Raw genomic sequence first — 27225 nt, forward strand, 5'->3', positions numbered from 1 at the left:
TCTCACCACCCGATGAGGTCGGTGGGGAGGTCTTTCCCCACGTGGCCTTTGGAGGAGACGCCAGCCTGGGACTCCTCCTCCCAGTTCTGCGAAGATGGAGAAGAGGCGGAGCGAAGGCAGAAACAAAAGCTCGCGAAAAGCCAGGCTGGTTTGGTTGCTCCGATTCCTCAGCTGTCGGGAGGGTAAGGTAGCTTGCGGTTAGAGGACAGGCTGAAGGAAGGGGCTGCTTTTTTAGACCCTTCCTGCCTCCCAAAGTCCACATGGGGATCGTTCCGCATCGTTTACGTCCCGTACTGAAACCTGCCAAAGTTTCCAGGCAGACCTAATCACCTAATCTGTCCTCCTCCACATTTCGGAGTCACTTCGGCTCCGTCGTCAGCTATTCACGTCGGGTCTTATTCAGGATTGCGCCGGAGCAAGTCGAGTCTCTCGCCCGGCCAAGTTGAGATGTTTTGTGAGTTTGATGCGCAACATTTGTGAGCGTGAGGGCGTCCCGATGTTTGCAACATCGACGCAGATCCGAGTTGGGAAAGGAGTTTGGAGGAGGCACAAAGCAGCCGAGTGCTTCGGTTAATAGGCGTGTGTCTGATCAGTTAAGGCTATTAAGAACTCGCCCATATTAATATTCGGCGCAGCCTAGAAACTTAAGATGGGACAACTCGCTAAGACAAAATCACGGCCCCCGCCAGATAAGAAGGCCCCTTTGCAAGTGGTTGTGGGTGCAACACAAGACACCCCGCAGTCATCGATGGGGCGGGGAGTGCCACCCTCTGCACGTTACCTTGGAAAGCAAGATTTGCTCCCAGGAAAGCGTGCAAAGGATCGCAGCCACCGGACCTAAAACTTGGAAGCATCTGTGTTGGTAGGGGAAATCTGGCATAGGGAAAATATACTTTGGCAAGCCTAGGCGACTTGTGTGGGGACACACACACACACACACACCACCCTATAGGGTTGCTTTTGCACCGTCGAGGCACTTTCAGGTACCGTCTTCGAAGCTCTTCGGGCTTGTTTTCGCTCACCAGAAACCACGGGGGGGGGGGAGAAAGTGGGGTGTTTGCTTTGGCCCACATCTCCGCGGCGCGTTTGTTTGGAGAAGAACTGCAGAGCAGGCTCTTCCCCCTGCCTCCGCCCGTCGCCACAATCTCCTCCCCGGCCCTCCGTCGTAGTAACTTTAAGTTTTAAGGAGTGGCTGCTGCTGCTGCTGCTGAGGGGAGGGGAAGCCAGAGCAGTAGCCGGAGGAGGACAATTCCCAGCCCGACGCCGAGCCCCAGGATCCCGGCTCTGCAGACCCGGCTTCCTTCGGGAGGGGAAAAAGCGAGCAGTAAGTTGACGCGACACTGGAAGCCCGGAGCAGAAGAAGGGGAGCCTCGATTCCCACGGAATGGGCCGGTCTGGATAACCATTTAAAGTCACTTTCGCTGGATGCAAATATGGGGGGGAGGAGGAGGGATAACGTTTCCCCCCCACTCAAAAGTATTTGCAATGGATAGAAGGGGGGGAAGCATGCATGCAACGTTTGCAAGGGGTTTGTGTCAGGGGGGAAAACAGCCTGCAGGCAGCTGCCCCCCCCCGAAAAAGCAGCAACTTCTCTCCCAGGCTGCGGGAACGCGCCTCATTCCCAGCCTCTCCAAGATCGGGGGGGGGGGAGAGGGAGAGGGTTCCTCTCCTTCTGCACCTCCCCTCCTCCAGGGCCTCATCACACCTCGCCGGATCCCTGCACCCGTCCTGCCTCGTCCCTCCCCAGCCCCTTCCCCCCCCGCGCTCCCACAATCCCTCATCCTTCCCGAGTGTCGGCTAGTCCGTTTTGCCTAGCAGCCCCTTCTCTTCGCCAGCGACTTCGCCCGTCTCCCTCCGCCGCCGCGCTCTGTGTGTGTATGTATGTGTGAGCGCGCTCGCTGGCTGAGGGGAAGCCGGCCGGGCACTATTTCTCCTCCCTCCCTCCCTCCCTTCCCCTTCCCCTGCCCCTTGCGCGCGCGCGCTGCTGCTGCTGCTGCTGGGTGGGTTTCGCCTGCGTGTGGAATGCTGCGCGCGGCGAGGCGGCGTCGGCGGCAGGATACCATGCGAGCGCTCCTGCCGCCCTCGCTTATAAGAAGCTCCTGGCGAGCGGCGCCATTTTAAGCCTCCCTCACGCTCGCTCTCTCTCTCTCGCCCGTTCGCTCGCTCGCTCTCGGTGCTCGGTGGCCGGCGGAGGAGGAGGCGAGGACGGGCGAAAGGAGCGCTCGCGGAGGCGCCTGCGTGGCCCGCGCTGCGGCGGTTAGCGAAGGGGGCGAAGGCGGCGGCGGCAGCAGCGGCGGCCGGGGGAGCAGGAGCCGCGAGGAGAGGAGGACCTTGCGCTCTCTCGCCTCACCGCCAGTGTTAGTACCGTTTCGGGGCTCCCGACTGTTCCCTCCTCACACGAAACTTGGCCTTGGTCCCAGCACTACTACTTCTGAGGGGGGGGGAGAGTATAATGGTGTGTTGTTGGGGGGGGGAGGGAGGCTGTATTTTTACCTCATAAATTGATTGGATGGGGGGGGGAATAGATACTCCTGTCTTTAAAAAGAAAAAAGTGAGGAGACGACGACGGGGTTTTATTCTCGGGGGGGGGGCGTAAAAAAAGGCAGAAAGCAAAGGAGACCCGGAAGGCGTTTCTGTAATTTCGACGTTGCGTTGAGAGGTGGAAGGGGGGGGATAGACACCCCCAAGATTTAAAATGGGGGCACCGTTGGGATCAGGTTGCGGGAATGTTTTCTCTCTTCTCCCCCCCCCCCCACTTCCTGTGTTAAGGGCGGAGCGCAACTTCTCGGGTTTTTAACTCGCAGCCTTGGCCACAAGGTGGGACCTCTTTCCCCTGTCGGCTCGGGTGAGGTCGGGACCGCGAGCCGGGCAAGTAGGCGGCGTGCGCTACGCTGATTTTTGTTGGTTATTTATTTTGTTCTGGGGCGAGCCTTGGCATGTACACCTCGAGGCGTGTAAGGGGGGTGGGCGGGGAGGAGAGAGAGAGAAAAGGGGCGAGCGCGCCGTAAGGTCCGAAACGTGCGACAAAAAGCGTCCGGGGGGTCGGGAAGGTGGGGGATTCCTGCAGACGATCCGGCCCGGAGCAAACGGCGTCTCGTGGTGGGCTTGTTTTCTCCGCGACTTGCTGGCGGGTTTTCGCCCCCGAGGCTCGGGTTAGGGGGATGGTGGAGGAAGCGGGTGTTTGGGAAGGTGGAGGGAGGGGGGGCGAAGTCTCGGGTTTGTTTGGATTGTGTGTAATTAACTCCACCGCCTCGCTGCAGTCAGCAGCACCAGATATCTGTTGCATTGTGGGGTGGGTTTTTGTTTTTTTGGCCTTGCAGGGCAAAGAGGCTCTTTTGATTTGTCCGGCTCTCTGAAAAGTGGGGGGCGGCTCAGATTCCCGCCGCTTTGGATCCGAGTGAAAAAGCAAGGCGTGCCGGAGATTTGGGCGGATTGCATAGGAGCTCTTTGCAAAACATCTTGGGTGGCACAAGGATCTTTGAGAAGGGTGGAGGCGACCTTGATAAGGAAGGGAAAGTGTGCGCTGCTGAATCTGGTGCGGGGGGACGATGACGGCTGTAGGCTTTCCTAAATGTTCTATTCGGGTCTCCCCTCGTAAAGATGCTAATTTCCCCTCCGGTTCCTGTTCTTACACCGAGGGCTGACTTAACCAAATCCTGACACTGCTAACTGCCGCTGCCATTTTTCTAGATAGCATTAGAAGAGAAAGTTGATACCCCGTCTCTTGGAGGTTTGAGAAGAAACAGGCTCAACAATATCTAGAACTTCCAAAACTATTGTACGTGCTGGTGTTCTGTTGATTCTAGGTATTTGAGCAGGCATTGCTTTACCATCCTGCGTTTTCCTCTTTTTGCCTTCCAAATGTGTACAGTGAAGTGTGTGGTATGAGAAGTATGTAGAAAAGAGCTTGTTTAAAAAAACAAAACCCAGTGGGAGCTTAATAGCAGAGGTAAGCCCAAAATACATGACTGTCTTAAAGTTCCAGTTGGTTCAGGGCATACTAAACTACTGTGAAGCTTTAATGGTGTTTGGCATTTAACTCTTTTGGGTTAGGCTCCTCCATAAACATTATCCATGCTTTTAAATATTTCACACAAGTAAACCTAGAGACCTAGTACAATTGGCTGAGTACCCTCAAAACATGACATACCAGAAAACAAGCTGGGACTTGAGAAGGAAGGTTAAAATGCACATTCATAACTTATCTCCTCTTGGTTTCACAAAGATTACATATGCTAACCAACTACATCCCTTGGTCTTAAACTAAGTGGCGTTATTACTTAAGTCTTTCAACAAACTTGAATAGAATACAAATCCTAATAAAGAACTGCAACAGAAATGGGGAACTTGTGCCCCCTCCTACAGCTCCCATAATCCCTGATTATTAGTCATTCTGAGAGTTGGCAACACCTGAAGGGTCACAGGTTCCTCATCCCTGAACTTCGAATATTATGACAAGACATAGTTTAGAAAATTCTAAAACTGCAGGCATTTGAACTTTGTGTGGCTTGGAGTAAATTTGTATAAAATTAGATTGTAAATACAAAGCTTTCACAAGTGTTTGGCATCTAATGCAACTTCTAAACCAGAGTGGGGGCATGCTTGTAACAAATTTGTAACTTGTATCCAGGTATTGAGGACTTAAGACCCTTATGACTGTAGGGCATATATTCCAGTTTAATGTTTCTGTTGAAGTTTAAATTTAAAATCTAGCATGTTGTGGAGCATCTCTGCCATCTGATCCAATTCAGGCCAAGCCATAACTTGTGTTAATGTTATAGATGTGAAAATCTATATGAGGGGGCACCTTCAAAATACATAAGTGTACCCTTGGCAGCTAAATCTAGAGTTACTGGTCTAAGACACGAGATTGAACATTTCAAAAATTTAAAGAATAGTTATTCTGTGGCAGTAGTGTGAATGCTTTTGAGTGGCTAAAACTGTTCAGCATGTGGGTATTGAGGCTAATATTTTAAGAAGTGCATTCTGAGTGGAATGTCATGTGGTACTCTGTAACAACTGTGTTGACGGTCATTACCTGTATATAACTTCAAATTCTTGTATCTCTGCATTAATGGTCCATGAGATCTAATTTGTTTGGGAATAAAAGTTGAGTTGGGATTTTCTTGGCTACCATACTGAATTGTCCCCATTTAAAAAAACTGTATGAGCTTGTTATAAATTGAGCAAATATTAAGTGCCTAGTCACTGTGCCTAAAGACTATAGATGTTGCCGTTTCTGAAACTTCTAGCCCTCATACAAGCTTCTGTGGTCGAATGCTGACAACTTTTGATCCGATTTTGTATAACTTCAAAAGGAAAAAGGCTGCTTTGCTTCTGTAGAAATAACATATATGAAGAAATCACTGCAATTCCATATGGATAATTTGACTTCTGCATAACAAACCTATGTGGGTTTATGCATAACAAAGTGAGCTGTTTCATACGTAAAGTGATTCCTGCATTGGAAAAATGGGGAACTTAATTTATTTTGATAAAACCCTAAATGCTGCAATCTTTACCTAAAGAATAATTGTTATTGTTTGTAGTGATTCAGGTGAGAGCAAGCAGTTATGCCACAGCTGGTATTTGAATCTAAATTTGCAGCTCTGCCCTGCTCTTTCCAACAGCCAATACTGCATGTACCAAAAGGGCGCCATATGGTACATCTGGGTTACACTTGCTGCTCTTTTCTGGGAGGATTAAAAAGTTAGGTGATGGATTTTAAGCATTAGTGTGGCATTTCAGCTTTTGAAGCAGATTGTGGTTAGCATGAACAAGTTTATAGTGGATAGAAGGATAGCTAGTATGGTGATCAGATGTGTATACTGCCATGTGAGTATGCTTTCTATAAAGTCATGCTTCCAGGCCTATGTATTGAACCTTAATGAATATAGACATATATACAGTATTGTGAAAAGCTGGGCTAGACATTTAGTTAATAATAGTTGTCAGTAGAGCTTTGCAAACACAATGTTCAAATCAGATTCTTAAAAATGCTTGGTGTTGGGGGGGATAATATTGCATATTGGTTCTTAGGCAGGGTAAGTCTTATGAACTAATTCATAACTTAATTGAGAAAGTAAAGTACAATACTAGTACTCCATAGGTCAGTAGTTTAATATGCAAGTAATATAAATATTTTAAAAAGCACGCATAGCTAATAAACAATTGTACTTCAAACAACTGATCTAAAATACTGTATTTTTTGCTCTATAAGACTCACTTTTTCCCTCCTAAAAAGTAAGGGGAAATGTTTGTGTGTCTTATGGAGTGAATGCAGGCTGCGCAGCTATCCCAGAAGCCAGAACAGCAAGAGGGATTGCTGCTTTCATTGCGCAGCGATCCCTCTTGCTGTTCTGGCTTCTGAGATTCAGAATATTTTTTTTTCTTGTTTTTCTCCTCCATAAACTAGGTGCGTCTTGTGGTCTGGTGCGTCTTATAGAGCGAAAAATACGGTACTTGCAAGATGTGGCTTGACAAAATTAAATGCAAGATACTAGGATGTCAGTAATTTTGTGTAATAATTCTTGGATATTTGTTTCTAACAGGTGTTTAATCTAGGCCAATCCTAGCTTTCTATTGTTAAGTTGAGTTTTAACTTTAACCTTGTCTGTTAGGGTTTGTAACAGAAAAGTACAGCTGTCCTGAGTTTGAATGCCTCATTATAGTTGGTAATTCCATTCCTAAACATCTTACCATAAAGTTGATGCATAGGTAGCTTAACCAGTTGTCAACAATAAATTGGAGATAAAAGCAGAATGGTGACATTAGAAGTACTTTTATGACAAAGTAATGAATATTTATGACACAAGTTGCGGGATATAATGTTCCACTAAAATGCTCCTGGTGTCTTTAGCAAGTAGTTGCATGTTAAACTGGGATGGTCAGTAATTAAAGGCTGTAGGTGGAACTGTAGTGTAAGAGCTTACTGGAACAGCAGATTCTGAGTGGAAGACCTAAAAGAGGAAGAGGAGAAACTTCATAGTAGAAGTGTTGGCAAATTTAAAGAACTTGCTATTCCAGATTTCCTGTTGGTTTTATAGGAAGGTACTAACACATCCATCGGAACTTCAGCCTTGAAACATGTAGAGGTATTTCACTGCATGTCCATGTGTTGTTGGTTGCATCATATTCTAGTTCTTTGCAGCATGACAAGTATGTTGTATTGTCAGAAACATACTTACTGCATGCACATTCAGTTCTGCAGGCATGCATAATTTGAGATGGTCTTAAATCAGGTGGGGATTTAAGATAGGAATTATGAGAGTTGGAAATGTATAAGCTTGCTGAAGGCAATCATAGGGTTTTATTGTGGGGGTGGTGAGGGAATGTGTGTAGCATGCCCGGCCTGACTCAGCCAAGAATCTATCAGTGATGTGTGTTTAATTAGCAAGATGTTGGTAGAACTGTAACATGCCAAATGCCATGAGTTAGTTCTTAAATAGTGAAATAAAATGTTAGCATATAGACTCCAGAAAGTTATCTGAACAATGTTTCAGATAAGTAGAGGGGAGTTTATGGTCTGTTAGTGAGGCATCATTGGTTATTTCTCCAGTTGGAATAGAAATCTTGATAGATAAAGCATTAACTGGTCTATTGGCTTCATTTAGCATCAAACTGCTTACACTCATGCAGCCATCTTTCCATGAAGGGCCTCTTACTATAGCAGAACTGGCTCTCTAGCCTGTCATAAATTCAATATATCACAGAAAGTTTCTGCAGTAACTAGGCAGACCAAGAACTTAAGTAGCTGTCAACTGCTTAAGAACTTCCCTGGCCAAGATATTTTTCAACATCCGCTGAACTGTATTAAGTTATTGGACTTGGTTTCTCTTCCCCAAGAAGACACGGGCCTAGTTTGCACAATCGGATCCTAACTTAATAAGCATCATGCACCTACACATAAGCATTTCTGTTTCCACTTGGTGAGAACAGGAAAGCAAATCAGGAACCTACAGATAATCATTGCTTCCCATTGCAGGATCTACTTTTAACATGAAATTTTCTGAAGAAAACCCCCAATGAATGTATGCTGCTTTATGAAAAACAAATCTAGAAACGTGCACACTGCATAGTATACCTTCCGTCAAGCAAGCTTGATTTTTTTTAACCCCCTCCCCTGCCCCAAACCAGGCTTAGTGGCTTTCTTCTTTCACTTAGTTGAGTTTCTTTTAAGAATATTTTAATATATTTTAAGAATATATTAATCTGGGTATGATGATGATGATGATATTTATACATACATACATACATACATACATACATACATACATACATACCCTGCCCATCTGGCTGTGTTTCCCCAGGCTGTATGTATTGATAGAACTTTGGTTCTTAAATGTTAATACTGGTATGTGTGAATGGCACAACATCAGAAGTAACCATGTGGATGATGTGGAAGTGACCATCTTCTCCTGTAATTTGTTACCTGCAGGAAGGCTGGCTAACTTATGTGGCCTACTAAAGTTCTTCACCCTGTTATACTGCACTTCCTCTGTAGGAGGAAAACAATTTAGCTGATAACACTAGACACTTCGATAGTTCGTTAGAGGAGAAGTTGTCCTTAAGTAATTGGAGTTGAAAATTATATACCCAACTTAAGTTGCAGCTAGCCTATTCAGACCCTCTGAGCAAATTGTCTGAATGGATACCTGCATGTGAGCACCCTCTCTAGTTGCAATAGTTTCATTTAAAAAAACAGGTTTTATTTCTGGTCATTAAAAAAATAATTTAAGGTACTTTTGTAATTTTAATATTAAAATGTTGGACCTGTTTGGGCTAACATGTTTCCATATGATAGGCTGGTGGTAGTTAGAATTGGGCAGTGTTTCTGTGAGGGGAATTCCCTTGGTGTCTTAGGTTTTGCTCTTTAAACAGTATACACTGCAGAGCTTGTTGAGTGTAATATTAAAGTAAATTAAAATAAAAAGAATGCAAGTAAGGGCATAGTTTTGTTAGTGTTCACCAGTTTTTCACTTGGGAGAGAGCTAGAACAGTACAGCAGAGACTGCACACAGCTTCTAATAAAAGGAGAGGGGAGAAAATGCAGCCTTGAATTCTCAGGAGGATAGGGAAAAGGAGTGTTTAATCATTCTATTTTGCACTTGCATAATGTAGTGGAAGCAGTGTGTGTATGAGGAACAAAAACACCTGCAGTTTGCTGTTTAAAACTAAATATTGCTTCAACTAAAGCTCTAGCTTGGGAGAAGGAAAACTAATATTTCCAGTGCAAGCTAATTGTCTGGAAAGGACCCTTATTTTGGCTCTTCAGAAGCATTCAGTAAATATTTATAACTCCTCCAACAGGAAAATAATTCTTTGTTAAGTTACATGTAAGTGGGGGGAATGAAACTTACTCCTAGACTACTAATATTGCAAGTTTAAACATGGTGATGTTGAGGCTAGATAAACTTGTTTACTTTGAAGCACTGTAATAGAAATTAGTGAGTCACTGGAGTAATAGTAAACTTTCACCTGCATATGATAGTAACTGAATATGTAGTAACATTTCTTTCACTTATCCAAATGGCAGAACAAATTTTCACTGAGGTCTTGGAGCTTTTAAGTTTCAAGATTCAACACAGCAACACTGCAGTTCATAGTGTTGAAAGAATTATGGAGGTGCCTGAGTCAAATTTATTTATCTGAATGCTGCCATATAAAGTTTTTTTATATGGCACATAGTTCTATTTTCAGAGAGTGGAGAAAAGGATTCTGGCGTGGTACCTCAGTCAGGGGTATAAACCGTGTCGGTCAGTGAATATTTGAAAAACACCTGTTTAAAGTAAGATACTCAGCTGATTCACTGACATAAGCAGCATGCAGTCTTTCTTCCCTGCTAGTAGTGGGTAGACCAGCCTAAGAACAGGTCTGTTATTTTTACAGACCTTGTAAACAAGTATAAATAGACTTTAAAATAAAGTAATAGTAGTAGTAGTCTTATTGAATGCCTTTTATATTGAGCTGCCTGTGAAGATTGTTTGGAAACTGCAGCTGGGACAGAATTCAGTGGTCAGGTTGCTAACTGGAGCAAGGTGGTTTCAGCACAATTCTGGCCCAGAAAAAAGTTTGATCTATTAAGTCCTGCGTGTCTCAGGATCCCAATACATCATGGACCACCTCTCATATGGGCCAACCTGGACACTGTGATCATCTGAGGCCCTCCTTTTTCTGTCTCCTCCATGGGAGATCTGGAAGGTGGCAACATAAGAACAGACCTTTTCAGTGGTGGCTCCTGCTTGTGAAATGCGCTCTCCTAGAAGGCTTGCCTGGTGCCATCATACATATTTTGTGTACGTTTACAGAGCAACCCATACTGTTCCAAGTGTGATTGTACTAGTATGCAGATATGCAGATATGGTTCTGGAATTTGCTATCAACATTCGAGACATTCAGATTTCTGCATAAAAGAAAAAAGTTGCAAATTTTAAGAGAAAAAGCTTTAATCCAAGTAGCTTTCAGGGACCGAGCAGCAAAAGCAGCCTCCATTTGGCCAGTCTTGTAACTTTGAACATCTGTCTTTGGAAGTGTGTGCCTTGAGCACCTATTTAGCTTTGGCTGGAAAGGCATCAGTCCTAGAGAAGAATGCTTACTTAGTTCATGCCCCATTCCGAGTCAGTAACAAAATTAAGAAGAAACTTAGAGGAATACATCGGTAACTAGATGGTTCTGAGTCAGTTTAGGTGCCATTTGTTCTGGGATGGACTAGAAGCTAGAATTGTCCCTTGCCAGCAGTGCTAGAGGGTAGGTTTTTTTTAAACCTGTACTGCATTACATTTTGTGCCAGGTTGATCCTGAGCCTGAAAAGAGGCTTTTAAATAGCTTGTGACTGTTAGAATTTGCACCAGATGGGCAAGCTTTAAAGATACTGCTTTTTATGTCAAATAACACACAGACAAGTGGGCTGTAACTGGTAAGGCTGTATGTACATATAAGCAGCTGCTTAATTAGTGGACTTGTAATAGAAATGCAATACGTAGGGTTATTTGCGCGTAGGATAGAAGTTCAAAATTTGAGCCTGCTGTAAATGTATTAAACCACAATACCACAAACCATCAGACTTCATTTCCCTTGCACCCTAGAATAGCAGTAGCTATTCTAAAGTGGACAGCGTTGCGAGTGTAGTTTTAATTTTCAAAACGGACACGTAAGCGGAAAAACCTGTTTGTAACAGGTATCTGCCTTTGCCCCAGGAAATGGTTAAATGATAAAACTGTTGTTTTCTTAAAAATATGGCTGTCTAATTTTATGTTGACTCCTGAATTGAGAGTATTTCCAGAGCATATTTTGTATACTGCCTAGAGGTTTTTACAATCAAGTGGTATATAAGTTTTGTTTAATAAAACAATAAAATAGAGCTGCTGTAGTGTAGCGGATAAAGAGACTGAGTTATGAATTTGATAAGTTCCCACTTCTAAGTTGTCATCTTGTCTCTGTTATGAGCTCACTAGGTGGCCTTAAGCAAACTGCTCTCTTCCTCAGTCCTAATCCTATGTGGAGGGAAATACAGATTATTCATTGTGAATTAAACACTTGAGCACTCTACAGAAGTTTGTTATTTGATGCTACTAGTATTGCTTATTCCATTAGTATTTTATAATTCCTTTCCTTTGGTGAAGCTGTGTAAACACATGCTTGCATTAATATTATGGGTTGTGCTAAGAGCCCAAAAGTGCACTTAGGTACAAGTTTTTAGATAATCTGGTTGATAGGTGCATATTGTGAGGCCTGTAGAATAAATTCATTTGCTCATCTGCAAAAACGTTTTCCACCAAAATTTAGGAAATCTGTGCTTTACTCTTAAGAAAATAAGGTTGGAAGTATAACCCAGGTTCTTTCTTTGTGTCTCTATGTATACACACATATATGAGCATTAAGTCTTTAATTAAGAACTTCATAGCTTGCAAAACGCTACTGAGAAAGGGGTCTGCATATTGAACTGGCTGGTGTCCAAACCTGTCTATACGAAGAATGGGACATTGCTGTAGTCACAGATTGCCTGCCATCCATCAGACTAGTGAGTCCAATATTATCTGCATTAAAACACACCAAAAATACCCCTTGCAGTACTCCTATGTGCACTGGTTCTTTGATGCAAGTTGCTCTGCCTGTATGTCTTGTCTGGTAAAGCTTCATTAGTCTGCTTGTGTTCCATTATATGCCATCTGATATGGATTTCATTAATCAACTGTCTTGGGTTAAGAACCTGAAAGGTGCTAATATGAGCAGATTCCAGCAATTGATGTAATAGCATAAAAATATTTGTTGAAGCTATGACTCCCACATTAGAGAGTAGCATCCTTCTTGCTATAAAATGAATACAAGTAAAACAAATGTAATTTCATTAATATATTTTCATGCATTGGGTTGCCAACATGGCGCCCAAGGCACGCATGTGCCCAAAGGATTTCCCCTCCCTGCTGAAACTAAGCTTTATTATAGTCAGTAGAACAGGTTGTGGCATGTACTTGGTTGCTGTGTGTGTGGTCCCCTTAACAGTTTCTGCACTTTGCAGATGTGCCCATGGGCCCTAAAAGGTTGGCTACTCCTTCATTCGAAGTGTTCCTAAATGTAACTGACTGCTTTGCACTGAAAGTGTTTAGGCTACTGCTTCAGTCAGGATAGCTGCCTGATCAACAACAATTTTTGTTGAGTCTTGTTAAAGTACCCTGGGCTCATCAGTTTTGATTCTTTTGAATATGCTATTAAGACTTGTAAACATTTTATTACTTGAGTTCACAACCAGTTTGAAAACAATTTCAGTTTTTCTGCTGGAGAGTCTTATTTATAAGGGAACATTAGAGGCATGTGCTTTTGTGACTGTAGGTTAGTGAAGTGGCTAATAAGCTGTTCATTGGAACAACTAAATTTCATCGGAGCACATTAGATTTTGAATTGTTGATTTCTGAAGCAAAACATGGATGTACATTCAGTAATAGCTAGTAAAACAGAAAGGGAAGAAACCTGTCTTAAAACCTGTTGGCTATGTTAGGGAGGAATGTGTGTATGTCGTCTCAGAAGGAAGCAAGATCTGTTTTTCTCAGGCAAAGTGTTTACTCAAGAGGTATCAGAAGGAAATGTTTCAAAATTGATGAATGACTATTATAGATAAAAGAATTTTTTTTTTTGAGAACAGATTATAACAATGTATAAAAGCCATAGCAAAAATTGGTACCTGAAGAGGTGGTGTGTAGGGAGAAGGGATGAATGTATTTTGAAATGATAGTTATCTGTTGGAACCATACATGCAGTTTTAAAACGTATACAAAATTATTTTGTACTAACCTTACTTGCACATCTGGGGTGGGGGCTGAAACAATGAAAGACTGGAGCCTTAGAAAAACAAATGGATATTCATGCTAAGGAAATATGATTCCCAGACAAAGCAAAATTTCTGCAAACTTGTCTAAACCTATGGCAGAAATAATGTCTGCGTGATAGAACCAGATTTTAAATCCTTTGAAACAGCTTTGTATTCATAGTTGTATTCATAGCAGTGATTTTGCACAGTGCACAGGACATCTCCAGAGCATCTATGTAGACACTTTGATCTCTGTTTAAACTTACAGGATAGCTGCAGTCCTCCTTCACTTGAACTACCAGACAGTTCCATGAAGGTGTGTTACACTATTAAACCACTGTTCTAGCATGTGTGAATACATCCATTATATTTCATTAACCTTGTTGGTTGGCATCCTGAAGGGTGAGCACTGAACAAGCCCAAATATAAGTAGGTCTGACCACTTCCTTCCAGATACCAGGTTTCCACACTTAATGAAGCAGTGAGGGATTTCTTTTGGAGGGGGCTCTACCCAGCACAACAGATTAGGAAAAGAATTGTTTAGCATTTAATCGCAAGCTTGCAGAACTAGTTATGCAGCAAGTAAACTAGTATGCTTGATATGAAGCAGGAAGACTACATAGCACATTCACCAACAAGAAAATATTCAACTCTAAAAATAAAGGCTGGAGTTGTACAGGTAACTCTCAAATTACGTGCATTTTAATGTGTGCTCATTCAGCTTTACGTGCTTTGCTTAAAAAAATTAAAAGGGGCTCGGTATCCAGGAAGAAAAACTTTGGCAATCCCACCCACCACGGAACCCAATGTGTTTTGACCATGCACAGTTTTGGCCCTACCCGCTATTCCTGGAATGTAACCCCCACATAAGTTGATAGTCACCTGTATTACAACTGAACTTAAGTTAATGGTTGCATCTCCATAAATCTCACTCCTTTGGCATACTTCCACAAATGCCAGTACAGTGGTACCTCGGGTTAAGTACTTAATTCGTTCCGGAGGTCCGTTCTTAACCTGAAACTGCTCTTAACCTGAAGCACCACTTTAGCTAATGGGGCCTCCTGCTGCTGCCGCGCCGCCAGAGCACAATTTCTGTTCTCATCCTGAAGCAAAGTTCTTAACCTGAAGCACTATTTCTGGGTTAGCGGAGTCTGTAACCTGAAGCGTATGTAACCTGAGGTACCGCTGTAGTTTTGCAAAAGGGATTGCAGGTGATAGTCTTAAATTGGTATGTGGGGGAGGGAAGGCAGCAAACAGAAGAAACACTGTTTGGTCTTTTCATTCAGGACAAAGTTGAGGGCATAATTGTATCTTGCTGGAAAGCTATGTTGGTAAGTGTATATCCAGATGTATTGGAGTATATAGGCTTAACCCTCTTGTGATCTTTATCACTGACTCTTGTCAGTTACTACTCTTAATTCAGAGCTGGGGAATCTTTTCCACCCTGAACCAGATTGCCTTCTGGTCAGCATGTGCATGCCAGTGGTGGGCCAAGCAATAAGCACAGATTTTATCTTTTTACAGTAGGCTAGTTTATACACACACATCTTTCTATCAAGATTAGAGATGTAAAATTTTGAGATATTTTGAGGGTGGTAGGTGAGGGTGTGTGTATGCTTTTCTCACTTTTTTTGTGGAGGGAAGAGGAAACTGAAAAAAATGCAATACTTAAAAAAAAAGCATTCTACATATTAAAAGTCAATTTGTTACTGTAGGAACATAACATGCATTATGTATAGCTTGGTTTACTGTAGGATTATCGTGTCTCATGTATTAAAAGTACAGTTTTTTAAGAAAATAATTTCACACTGATTTTTTTTTAAAAAATAAGTTTTTATTACAGCTTAGCTTATAAGGAAGCTAGGTCCTTTGCTTTTGCTAGTTTGAGGAGCAGGCAAAGTAACAATAGAAACAGGAGCCATCAACATTACAGTAAAACAAATCATTATTTTGAAAATTATCATGTCTCCTCCAATTCTCCCACACTGTGAAGCAAACATAAAACACTCATTTCCATAAAAATAGGGGGGAACAAACCTCAGTGAACACCGCATGAAATTCAATCAGTCTCCTGATGTTATCACTCTCCGTTTGTTCCTTTGTATTGCAGTTCTAAAAATGGATGATTTGCTCAGATTAAACTAAGCTAGTCCAGAGGACAGGACAGAAACAGGTCCACTACCTATGTCAACAAGAAAGCCACAAGCAAAGAAGGCAGTGAATCATTCTTCCTTCTCTTGTGACAATGACAATGCCCTCCAAGAGGCAGAAAGCATCTTGCTCTTACATTTTAGAGGTGTACTTTTTGAGTACAGTTTAGGATTTGTTTGTGCTCCGTGTACAGAAATATTATGATCCGATACTGTACACAGACTTGCATAAACATTTGGGGGGCCTAAATATATGCATATCTTGTCTTAAGACATAATCCAGTTTTTCTATTTTTCAAAGAAGTCTGTGGGGGGAAAGCGTATTTCTCCTGATTTTATTTACTGGGCTTCCACGTGTATAATTCAGATGAAGCATTATTTTGAGTTCAAGGAAATACTACCAAGTGCAAAGCAGAGCCCTTGAGGGCTGTGGCTTTGTGTGGCCTGGGCAGAGTTCTGAAGGCCAGATAGAGAAGCCATTTGGTCCCTAGCCTGAGCTTCCCTATTGCTGCTCTATTTCAAAGATTTCCCTGACCTAGCAAAGATGCAACTCCTTCATTCAACTTCTTAGAAACTAATCTTTAGATCATAGGTCACAGCCTAGCAGTTGCATTGTTCTCAAGGTCACCTCTGTCGCAAGGCCTCCATCACCCAATAACATTTGGGCTAGGAGTGTGGCAGTTACTTTCTCTGCTGTAGTTCATTAACAGCAGCTCACAGTTTCCCTGCAAGGAAACACAGTCTTCTAACGACAGTGTTAATGTTCACTGCACTTAATTGAGCAATAAGAAGATCCAGATGTGCAGTTTATGCTTGGGTTTGGTTTCCTTTGGAAGGAAGTAGCTGGGTGTGTATTGGTATTGTAATATTTGCATTTATTCCAAATGCTCAAGTTGAGCATAGGTTAAGGCACAGTTTAAATAGCTGAAGTCCACTGTTCCCACATCAAATTTCTAGAGAGATAGTTCCTCAAATTGCTATTTGCGACAGGGCCAAGCTCAGAGTATAGGATGGCCTACAAATGTTAAATTATGTTAGTTTCTGTAGCAAAGCTAGTCTCATTACTTAGTGGAATCGTACCTTAGATCTTACTATTGAAACCTAAAGCCAGCAAATCCCTTAACTATATATTTTGTTGTATTTTAGGGTCTGAAGTGCAGTAGACCACAGTTCTGGGAGCACATCAAGGATCATGGCAACCCAAGGTGTGTCTTTTGTGTAGCCATCAAGTTACTGATGCTTCATTGTGATTATTTCTACTCTGATGTTGCTGGGTGTGGGCACAAATTCTCAAGACTTAGCAAATAACAGCTCTATGTGTACAGGGAATTAAGGCTACATGGAATTGGCCTGTTTTGGTAATTTCACTGAATCCTGATTTTAGGTTTACTTTGAACAGAAAGTGATAGAGTTGCAGGCTTCTGGGTGGGCTTGATATGACTCCAAAATCCCAGTCTTTTCTCCCTGCCCAACAGACATTTAGTTAGCCTGTACTTACAGGAAGAACAATACTGTTACAGGAAGAACAATACTGTTCTGTTAATCAAATTTCAAGGTTTTTTTGGTTTCTAGAATTTAATGTGTTTGTAAAACAAAAATAATGAATGGCAAGAAGAGATCAGTACATATTTGAATGCTTCTGGATCATGGCCAGTAAGCATCAGATGGAAAACTTGAATTGTGGGGCTGCAGATAAAAGCTCAGGTGAAGGAGTATGAAAGTATGAGCTTGAAGGGCTTGTTGAAACAAAAAGGTTTCCACAATAGTGGCAAAACAAACAACAAGGAAGGGGTAATGTGGAATTCTCTTAAATGGGATTTCCTCGGCTAAGGCTCTTAATTGTCTCCTAACCAATCACTCTTCTGATGTGTGATACAGAGAAGAGCCTCTCCATCAGGTCTTAAATGGGGTGACCATATAAACGTGTAGTGTAGATAACTTGTATTTGTCCAAATCCAGGATTTTGCCAAAATGACGTGTAATGTTGAAGCAAGCTCATTGTTAACCATCTCTTGCAGCTGACTTGATGGAGTTGGACATGGCAATGGAACCAGATAGAAAAGCAGCTGTCAGCCACTGGCAGCAACAATCATACCTGGATTCTGGTATCCACTCTGGTGCCACAACAACGGCTCCCTCTCTGAGTGGCAAGGGAAACCCCGAAGAGGAAGATGTTGATACCACCCAAGTTCTATATGAGTGGGAACAGGGATTCTCTCAGTCCTTCACTCAGGAACAGGTTGCTGGTAAGTACAGTCTTATTACCTAAATAACTGCCTACTTCCTTGTCAGTCAAGTTGTTAAAAAAATGCTTGCTCCTGTTCCAGATATTGATGGACAGTATGCTATGACGAGAGCACAGAGGGTGCGTGCTGCCATGTTCCCAGAAACATTGGACGAAGGCATGCAGATCCCATCAACACAGTTTGATGCTGCTCACCCAACAAATGTGCAACGCCTGGCTGAACCATCCCAGATGTTAAAACATGCTGTGGTTAACTTGATAAACTACCAAGATGATGCAGAACTTGCAACTCGGGCCATCCCAGAACTGACCAAACTCTTGAACGATGAGGACCAGGTAATGTGCATCTAATTATTGGTGTGTAAGTAATGAGTCTTTTTCCGTGAGCCCCACAAGGGACACTTCGAGTTGGACTGTGCTGTTTCACATTGAAATTGTGCCTCCAACGTTCATAGTTTTCCTGTGTTGAAAGTGTTTTAGTGATCTTATCATCACACCTTGAAAAGTTCATGAACATCAAAACAAGTAACTCTTTCAAATGCCTTTTGTAGGTGGTGGTGAACAAGGCTGCAGTTATGGTTCATCAGTTGTCCAAAAAGGAAGCCTCCCGCCATGCTATAATGCGCTCTCCTCAAATGGTTTCTGCCATTGTGCGTACTATGCAGAATACAAATGATGTGGAAACAGCCCGTTGTACTGCGGGTACACTACACAACCTCTCTCATCATCGTGAAGGCTTGCTGGCAATCTTCAAATCGGGAGGCATTCCTGCTCTTGTTAAGATGCTTGGGTATGTAGATTGTTGACATGACACATCTTTCCAACATCTATCAGCCTTGGACTGGAGCTTTGCTAACCTAAACTTTCTTCATAGTTCTCCCGTGGATTCTGTGCTCTTCTACGCCATTACTACTCTGCACAATCTTCTCTTGCATCAAGAAGGCGCCAAAATGGCTGTTCGTCTAGCTGGTGGTTTGCAGAAAATGGTTGCCTTGCTCAACAAGACAAATGTTAAGTTTTTGGCCATCACAACAGACTGCCTGCAGATTCTTGCATATGGCAACCAAGAAAGCAAGGTAACTATCAAAACATTTTAAAGTGTTTTGAGTATGTAAAGGACAAATAGTACTTTATTTACTCATGTAACACGCACCTTTTTGGGCCAAATTACATTGCGAAAATTAGGGTGCGCATTAGATTTGATGGCGCATTAGATTCGATTGCAAGCTTGAAAAACACCACTGGCATAGCAAATCCTTTTTTGGTTTCAAGGTTTTGAAAATTGAGGTGCACATTAGATTCAGTGGTGCATTAGATTCGTGTAAATATGGTAGTCTGGCAGCTCAGAAACACGAGCAGTAAACAGAGGAAGAAACACCTTCCATAGTTCTTTTAGTGACCAAGAATCTAATAAGTCTGTTCAGGCAGGCAATGACACAAATGTCAAAAGAGCCCACATGGCAGTGGCTAGTGTTGGGCTGGGGAAACCCAGGCTCAAATTGCCACTCAGCCATCAAAAGCCCACTTGGTGAATTGCTGCATCTCCCAAGGGTCTTCTTTGTGGGGCACCCACAAAGAATGCCTTTTCTTTAGTAGTGTAACTGGTACATTCATTTTTATCATTTTGGTGTGAGGCCAAGATTCATTTGCTTGGGCGTTTTGAAGGTTTTACTCTTAGATGTGTTCTTCTACCGTATTTCTTTAATTTTAGCTGCCCCATCCATGGATTTTTAAACTAAATTTATTGCAAGTTGGTTGTCCCTCACCCTGGTATCTATATAGATGAAAGGCAGGTTATAAATATTTTAAGTAAATAGTTACTAGGAGGAAAGGTAGGATATAAATGAAATGAGTAATTACTGCTTTAAAACTTTTTGCAGCTTATCATTCTGGCCAGTGGTGGACCCCAGGCTCTAGTAAACATAATGAGGACCTACACCTATGAGAAACTACTGTGGACCACAAGTAGAGTGCTAAAGGTGCTGTCAGTCTGCTCTAGTAACAAACCGGCAATTGTAGAGGCTGGTAAGTAGCTCTTTTATGGCAACACTATCGCATTTTGTGTTAGCTCTGTGCCAAAGCTTATGGATATGGGAGGTGTTTCAAACCAATATGAATGCTTCGGGTTTAGACAATTATTGCTAGATAGTACTTTTAACTAAAGGGACGCATACAAGTAAAACAAAAGTTAGATGAGGCCGTGCCACTTTAAAATGGGTTTCATTTTCCAACTACCGTATAATTAGAGATCTCATGACTTTCTAAACTGGTGGATGGGTTAATGTGTCTGAATCCTGAAGAGGTAATAAAATTAGAAGTACACTGATTCTGGCCGTGTGTGTGAGAGAGAGAAAGAGAGAGAGAATGTGTCCTCATTCACTGGCTTAAAGCTTAGCTCTGAAATGAAACATGGTTGTCAGAAGAGTTAGATGGTTTAAAAGTGAGGAAAATTCAGAACAGCAATCGGGCACATGTGTGGTACTTTTAAGTGAAAGACTGAATGTCCCATATAAAGAACTTGAGGTTGGAAGGAGGATACATGATGATGTGAAACCTAATATACCTAACTGTTCTTTAGGTGGAATGCAGGCTTTGGGACTCCACCTTACAGATCCAAGCCAGCGGCTTGTTCAGAATTGTCTCTGGACTCTTAGAAATCTTTCGGATGCTGCAACTAAGCAGGTAAGAAACAAGAACTTAAAAGGTTATCATAGATGCCAAAGCTATAAAGTGTTCCCAAGTGTCAAGCTAGGTTGATAAAAGTCACCATGAATAAACGGAGGAGCACGCATGAGCCTGAACCGTGCATGCTCCTTGCTATAAACCATGGGTTGAATGTTGCCTGGCCCCTGAATTATAGAGCCATGAGACTAGTATTGAAGTATAGGGATGCTATGCTGATTAACACAAGATAGTGGCATATTGCAACAACCATTTGTTAGTGGGGGCATGGAAGAGATGATCTAAGAAATAATGATGTTGTGTCCAGGAGAGGAATTCTTACGACAGACAGAAATGAGTGAGGAATTTGAGGTGCCTGGCTTTCTTCCTCATTTTTACAATGTTTTTATTTAAAATTATATGCTGTCCTTTAATGAAGCATATTCCAGGCTAGTGTAAATTAAAAAATTTAATTCTGCCTATGGATATGCAAATACTTCCCGAGGATTGTTTTAAATCAAATGTGGGAAATAAATAGAAGCAGATGAAGAGAAATGCTTTCTAATGATAGCACTGCTGATTCAGCCAATGCTCTTGCCTCATCCCATATTTTGGATGAGCTGTTCATGTTTCTGTTTTTCAAAGTGCCAGTTCTACATGTTAAGCTCTTAAGGGTTCACTTATCCCCGCCTCAATTTTAGCCTTGGAGAGGGTTAGTTACATGCTGATGAGAATGTGGTAGGTGCAGCTGTGCTTTTTATCTGTACCCTTAGTTGGAGAACAAATTGCCATTGGGAAGAATGCTTGTCACCTCTGGGGAATCCTTTCACATTTAGTTGTGGGCTTGGTCAAAAGGGCTTTTTTTAAGGCTTCCCATTGTATAAGCAGATGCTACAGGAGGAAGAAAGCTTCTGGTAGTCCGTGTTGCTAGAGTAGATCTACCTTGGTCCTTTTCATTGTTGTGTACTTTGCTGAGAAGCCCTGTTAATCTGCAATCAGCCATCCCTTTAAATTTCCTATCTGGATTAATAAAACCCACAGATAGGAAGGTGAGATAGTAAAAATAGCTCTTACAGAAACTTGGTATTAAGAAAGGGCCAGGTACAAAGAAGCTGGTATTAATGCATGCTGTCTTCTTACAGGAAGGTATGGAGGGTCTACTGGGAACCCTTGTGCAGCTATTAGGGTCAGACGACATCAACGTTGTAACCTGTGCAGCTGGTATCCTGTCTAACCTTACTTGCAACAACTACAAGAATAAAATGATGGTGTGCCAAGTGGGTGGCATCGAGGCTCTTGTGCGTACAGTTCTCCGGGCTGGTGACAGGGAAGATATCACCGAGCCAGCTATCTGTGCACTCCGTCACCTCACTAGTCGGCACCAAGAAGCTGAGATGGCGCAGAATGCAGTGCGTCTCCATTATGGACTTCCAGTGGTGGTCAAACTCCTGCATCCGCCATCTCACTGGCCTCTTATCAAGGTAACAGAATTCAAAGTATAATCCTGTCTTCGGGGGTGGGAGAAGAAGGAGGGAATCCAAAACAATAGTTCCAGTTGGACTTTCAAATGCTGAAGCGAGGTTTTTGAGTGCCTTGCAGGATGTCTTAAACTTTCTAATGGCCTTCCTTGTAATTTCAGGCTACCGTTGGTCTGATCCGCAATCTTGCTCTCTGTCCAGCAAATCATGCTCCATTGCGTGAACAAGGTGCTATTCCAAGACTAGTCCAGCTGCTGGTTAGAGCACATCAAGACACCCAACGCCGTACATCAATGGGTGGCACACAGCAACAGTTTGTGGTATGTGACTCTTAATGAGGAATGACAGAAATAAGTGCAGCAGGATCTCCTTTGTCTAACCAAAAGCTTCAAATAATGCAATTACTTGTCTTGCTTTTCCTGCTATTGTGTTAAAATACTGTAGGCGGCTTACTGCTGAGGCTGATTCTGTAATGGCAGACAGGAAGAACTTACTGGTAGACGTCTGTAAGTGTTCACTAAACTTATTGCCGTACCTGCTATTCAGGGATACATTATTCCACTATAAAGGTGGTTTTAACTCTTCTATCTCTGCACTTGCAAAACTTGACTGCTCACTGAAAAAAACACTACAAATATGCCAATGCAGACTAGGTAACAAAGGCATGTTTGATTTGTCAGGATTTCTGTAACTAAAACCTGTGTAGTAATTAATCCCCCTCCCCAATGTTTCTTGTGTAGGAGGGCGTTCGTATGGAAGAAATAGTTGAAGGTTGCACTGGAGCCCTTCATATCCTGGCTAGAGATGTCCACAATCGAATTGTAATTAGGGGTCTAAACACCATTCCACTATTTGTGCAGGTAGGTAAAGTTTCTGAGCAAGAAAATACTTGGAAGAGTTGTGATCTTATGGAAGAGTGTGGGAAAAATTATTTAGAAACTGCCCAGTTATTTTCTAGCTGCAGCCTTATCCGAGCACACTATTGGCAGAGTTTTAGTCAATATACCATATATTTGCATAGAAATAAAGAATTTGGCATTGTGTGCAGAATTTGGCTTCCTGAGACCTTTTTTTTAAAGTTGAAAATGTGACGGTATGGTGTCCAAGAATCTCTAAAACTGAGGAGGGTCTTACTACATTCATGTAGTAGTGTGCCCACTGCCCAGAAAAATAGGGTCTGGATATTTACCATTGCTCACTTTCAGAACCATCAGACTGGCTGTAATTTTCCAGAAAAAAATAAATAAAGGAAGGCATCAGGTCCAATTAGTTGAGGTGTCAGTGGCCTTGGAACCCAGCTTGTACCAGGCAACACATGTGCACTGACTTCATGATCTCATCCTCATTAGTGAAAGTTGAATTTCTCACCAGAAAGTAGTGTTTGGTTACCTAGAGGCCTGCAGGAACCAAACTTTGGTCAAGGCCTAAGGAAGGGAGGTTTTTCTTGACAATGCTTGTAGTTTATGCTCAAACAACATACCTTATAACGTCTGTCCTGCTTGATGTTTTCCTTCTAGCTGTTGTATTCCCCCATCGAGAACATCCAGAGAGTGGCTGCAGGTGTACTGTGTGAATTGGCTCAGGACAAAGAAGCAGCGGAGGCAATTGAAGCAGAGGGAGCTACAGCACCACTGACGGAACTTCTTCATTCTAGGAATGAGGGTGTGGGTAAGTGGAGGAAGAGAGAATTGGGCTTGGTGGTATTTGGATTCCTCTGCTAAAACTCCCTTCTCCTTGAACAGCGACATACGCAGCTGCAGTGTTGTTTAGGATGTCCGAAGATAAACCACAAGATTATAAGAAACGGCTTTCGGTCGAACTGACGAGCTCCCTCTTCAGGACTGAACCAATGGCTTGGAATGAGGTCAGTTAAACAGCTAGATACACAGCTAATAGTATTCCTTTAATCATGGAGTTAAAAGGGACCCCGAGGGTCATCTAGTTCAACCCCTGCAGTGCAAGAATCCTGTCCCTGGGTGGGCTCGAACCACCAACCTCCTGGTTAACAGCCAGACATGCTGGCCCATGGCGCCATATGCCAGCAAACAATAACATTAAGCTTGGACTTTTGTAGTGGGTTTCAGAGCAGTTTTCAGATAAAAGCCATTAGTTGTGTTCCTAAAACTGTTCTGTTGTGTGAGTGAGCCTTTGGATTCCTAAATGCTGTTCGGTGTTGCTAGGTCACTAATGGATGCGGGTGTCACTGGGGGTTAAACCACAGAGCCCTAGGACTTGCCGATCAGAAGGTCGGCGGTTCGAATCCCCACGACGGGGTGAACTCCCGTTGCTCGGTCCCTGCTCCTGCCAACCTTAGCAGTTCAAAAGCACACAGTGCAAGTAGGTACCGCTCCAGCGAGAAGGTAAACAGCGATTCCATGCGCTGCTCTGGTTTCGCCAGAAGCAGCGTAGTCATGCTGGCCACATGACCTGGAAGCTGTACGCTGGCTTCCTTGGTCAGTAAAGCAAGATGAGCGCCACAACCCCAGAGTCGGCCACGACTGGACCTAATGGTCAGGGGTCGCTTTACCTTTTTAATGGCAAATTAACGAAAACCATATAATGTTCCTATTAAACACCTATTGTCGTATACACTAGAAGAAGTCTCCCAATATTAAAATTTCTATTAATGAGACTGTTGCAGAGGACTCAGCCTTGGTATGGCAACTTTGTCTGCTTCATATGTGCTAGCTACATAGAAAAATAGCTGGAGCTGACTGTTGTGTACTTATAACCAAATCAGTGCAGGCATATATAACATTAAGTAACTCTTGGAACAAATTCATAGATGATGGGTGCTTCTGGAATTAATTTCCTGCCTCTGCTGAGAGACTTAATTCTTTGCATATTCCCTACAGACTGCAGATCTGGGACTTGATATTGGTGCCCAAGGAGAACCTCTTGGCTATCGCCCAGATGGTATGTATCAGTTGCAGTAAAACCAAATATACTCAGAATGCCTTTAATGAAGAACTGCAAACACATTAAGATGGTAGCATCTTAACTGAACCTTGGTTATTTGCGCTGTTCCGTGGAACAATGCCACTCAAAACACGTGTTGAGCAGCCTGTGTGTAAGAGCACCTCACCAAGTCATTCTAGATTAATTGCCTCATATTCAAATGCTACGAAAGTTCCCTGATGCAAAGCGTTTTTGTATATAAAAATGTGCCGGCTGTGTAAATATAGAAACATCTGTTTTATGGGCAGGTAAAAGCGAGCTATAAGCGTTTCTAGTTGCATATTTAAAAGTCTGCATTTCAGTTGTGTGCATTGTAATAGTATTGCTGTTCTGGGTTTTCAGCAGTATGCAGACTAATGGCTTGGCTGGAACTTGCTTATGCTTCTGATAGTAGCATGCTAATGACTTGCCATTTTGTCCATACAACTTCCGGGCTAGAAAATGTGACTTCAGTGTGGCTGGGTTAGGGAATCTCACCCACTGATGTTTGGAGCTTCTGGTGCGCCTAACATGTTAACATGCTTTCCCCCCCCTTCTCCCCTCTGCCATCCTTAACTTTCTTAGATCCTAGCTACCGTTCTTTCCACTCTGGAGGATACGGTCAGGATGCCTTGGGTATGGACCCAATGATGGAACATGACATGGGGGGCCACCACCCTGGTGCTGACTACCCAGTTGATGGGCTGCCAGATCTAGGACATGCCCAGGACCTTATGGATGGGCTGCCTCCAGGTGACAGTAATCAGTTGGCCTGGTTCGATACTGACCTGTAAATCGTCCTTTAGGTAAGAAGCTCCACCTACCTACCAATCTGAGAATTTGGCTGGCAGGGAGGGAACGGCTTTGGGTTGGTTCGTGTTGGTCACAGACGCGCGTTTCAAAATTGCAGTGTCTGCTTTCAACCTGACTCATGATTATGGTCTGTCAGAGTGATTTACTTAGGTGCGTCATGATGTAGTTCTAACCTGAGTAACCATTCCTGTTGTTTAACCCTGACTTTATTTTTTTCCCTCCCACACAGCTGTATTGTCTGAATGATCTTGCATTGTGATTGGCCTGTAGAGTTGCTGAGAGGGCTCGAGGGGTGGGCTAGTATCTCAGAAAGTGCCTGACACACTAACCAAGCTGAGTTTCCTATGGGAACAACTGAAGTAAACTTTTTGTTCTGGTCCTTTTGGTCGAGGAGTAACAAATGGATTTGGAGAGTGACTCACGAAACGAAGAATGCACAAGAATGAATATCACAAGATGGAATTTATCAAACTCTAGCCTTGCTTGTTTAAAACTTTTTTTAATTTTTAAATCTCTTGTAATGGTACTGACCTTGCTTGCTTTTAAAGTAGTTTTCTTTTTTGCAGTAACTGTAGGGTTTCTAAGTCTCTGTGTTTTTAAGTTATAGTGAACCTGCTACAGCAATTTCTGATTTTTAAGGATCGAGTAATGGTGTAGAACACTAATTCATAATCACTCTAATCGTATTCTGAAAAGTGTAACATTGTGTAGCCTTTTTGTATAAAAATTAGACAAATAGAAATGGTCCAATTAGTTTCCTTTTTAATATGCTTAAAATAAGCAGGTGGATCTATTTCATGTTTTTGATCAAAAACTTATCTGGAGATGTCTGGGTAGGGGCCAGTAAGAACTGTTGTATGGAACCTTGTATTGGACAGTTTACCAGTTGCCTTTTATCCAAAGTTATTGTAGCCTGCTGTGATACAGATGCTTCATGAGAACAGTTATACAAATGGTTCAAAATTAAAGTAAACTTTTAAATTCACTTTGCGGTGTTATTTCAGTTATTCTCTATGAACGAAATTTGGTAAAATGCAAAATGGTAGTGTGGCTAACTGCCAGAGTATTTATGAACTCCCATCTTTTGACATTTTCATGTAATGCCATTTGCAGTGCAATCCTATGCCCTGGTAAATACCACGTGCTCAAAGGGTTTTTACTCCCTACTAAGTTTGTCCAGGATTATAGATGCATGACAGGATCTTAACATTTCTAATCTCAGATAAAATGTAACTGAGGTTTATAGATGCAGAAAGGTATTGGTAGAATCATAAAAAGCAACATTTCAGAAATTGCCACTTTGAAGAACTATTGGGGTCGGCCATATTCCTCTTTGAGTATATTCCAGGTTTGTTACAAAATCCAGAAAACATCCATCTAATACAGTATCTATGGCAAGGGATACAGAGAAGTGTCTTGTGATAGTTGCCTCAGGCACCTTCCAATTTTTAAAGGTCAAAAATAGCATCTTGGATTCACTTTGTAACCAGTGAGTAATGTTTCCTTATGTGTTGGCAAATTAGGAAACATCTCTCATTAATTTCATATATTGAGACTAGGATAACAATACCTACTTAAAAGGCCTTCAGTAGGTGTGCCAAAAGGTCAGTAGACAGTGCCTATCTGATATAACAAGCC

The 27225-nt window shown here is 42.5% G+C and overlaps 1 protein-coding gene across 4 annotated transcripts; it reads left to right on the forward strand.

Annotated features, from left to right (window-relative positions):
• The first annotated feature begins 163 nt into the window (after window positions 1-163).
• Window positions 164-26572, forward strand: CTNNB1 (catenin beta 1). 4 transcript variants are annotated; one of them, XM_053359718.1, is made up of 16 exons: window positions 164-182; window positions 16600-16658; window positions 17472-17699; window positions 17781-18034; window positions 18250-18488; window positions 18573-18774; window positions 19579-19723; window positions 20277-20380; window positions 21502-21840; window positions 21999-22157; window positions 22578-22697; window positions 23355-23505; window positions 23580-23701; window positions 24693-24753; window positions 25360-25580; window positions 25817-26572. In XM_053359718.1, the coding sequence occupies exons 2-15, from the start codon at window positions 16646-16648 to the stop codon at window positions 25566-25568; spliced, it is 2346 nt and encodes a 781-aa protein (XP_053215693.1). In that variant the 5' UTR covers window positions 164-182; window positions 16600-16645; the 3' UTR covers window positions 25569-25580; window positions 25817-26572. The 4 variants fall into 4 exon arrangements, with proteins under 4 accessions (XP_053215693.1, XP_053215691.1, XP_053215690.1 ...); XM_053359716.1 differs by lacking the exon at window positions 164-182 and adding an exon at window positions 1210-1324; XM_053359715.1 differs by lacking the exon at window positions 164-182 and adding an exon at window positions 2131-2357.
• The last annotated feature ends 653 nt before the right edge of the window (window positions 26573-27225 follow it).

The sequence above is a fragment of the Podarcis raffonei genome, chromosome 12 (assembly GCF_027172205.1).
Source record: "Podarcis raffonei isolate rPodRaf1 chromosome 12, rPodRaf1.pri, whole genome shotgun sequence".
Lineage (NCBI taxonomy): Eukaryota > Metazoa > Chordata > Lepidosauria > Squamata > Lacertidae > Podarcis > Podarcis raffonei.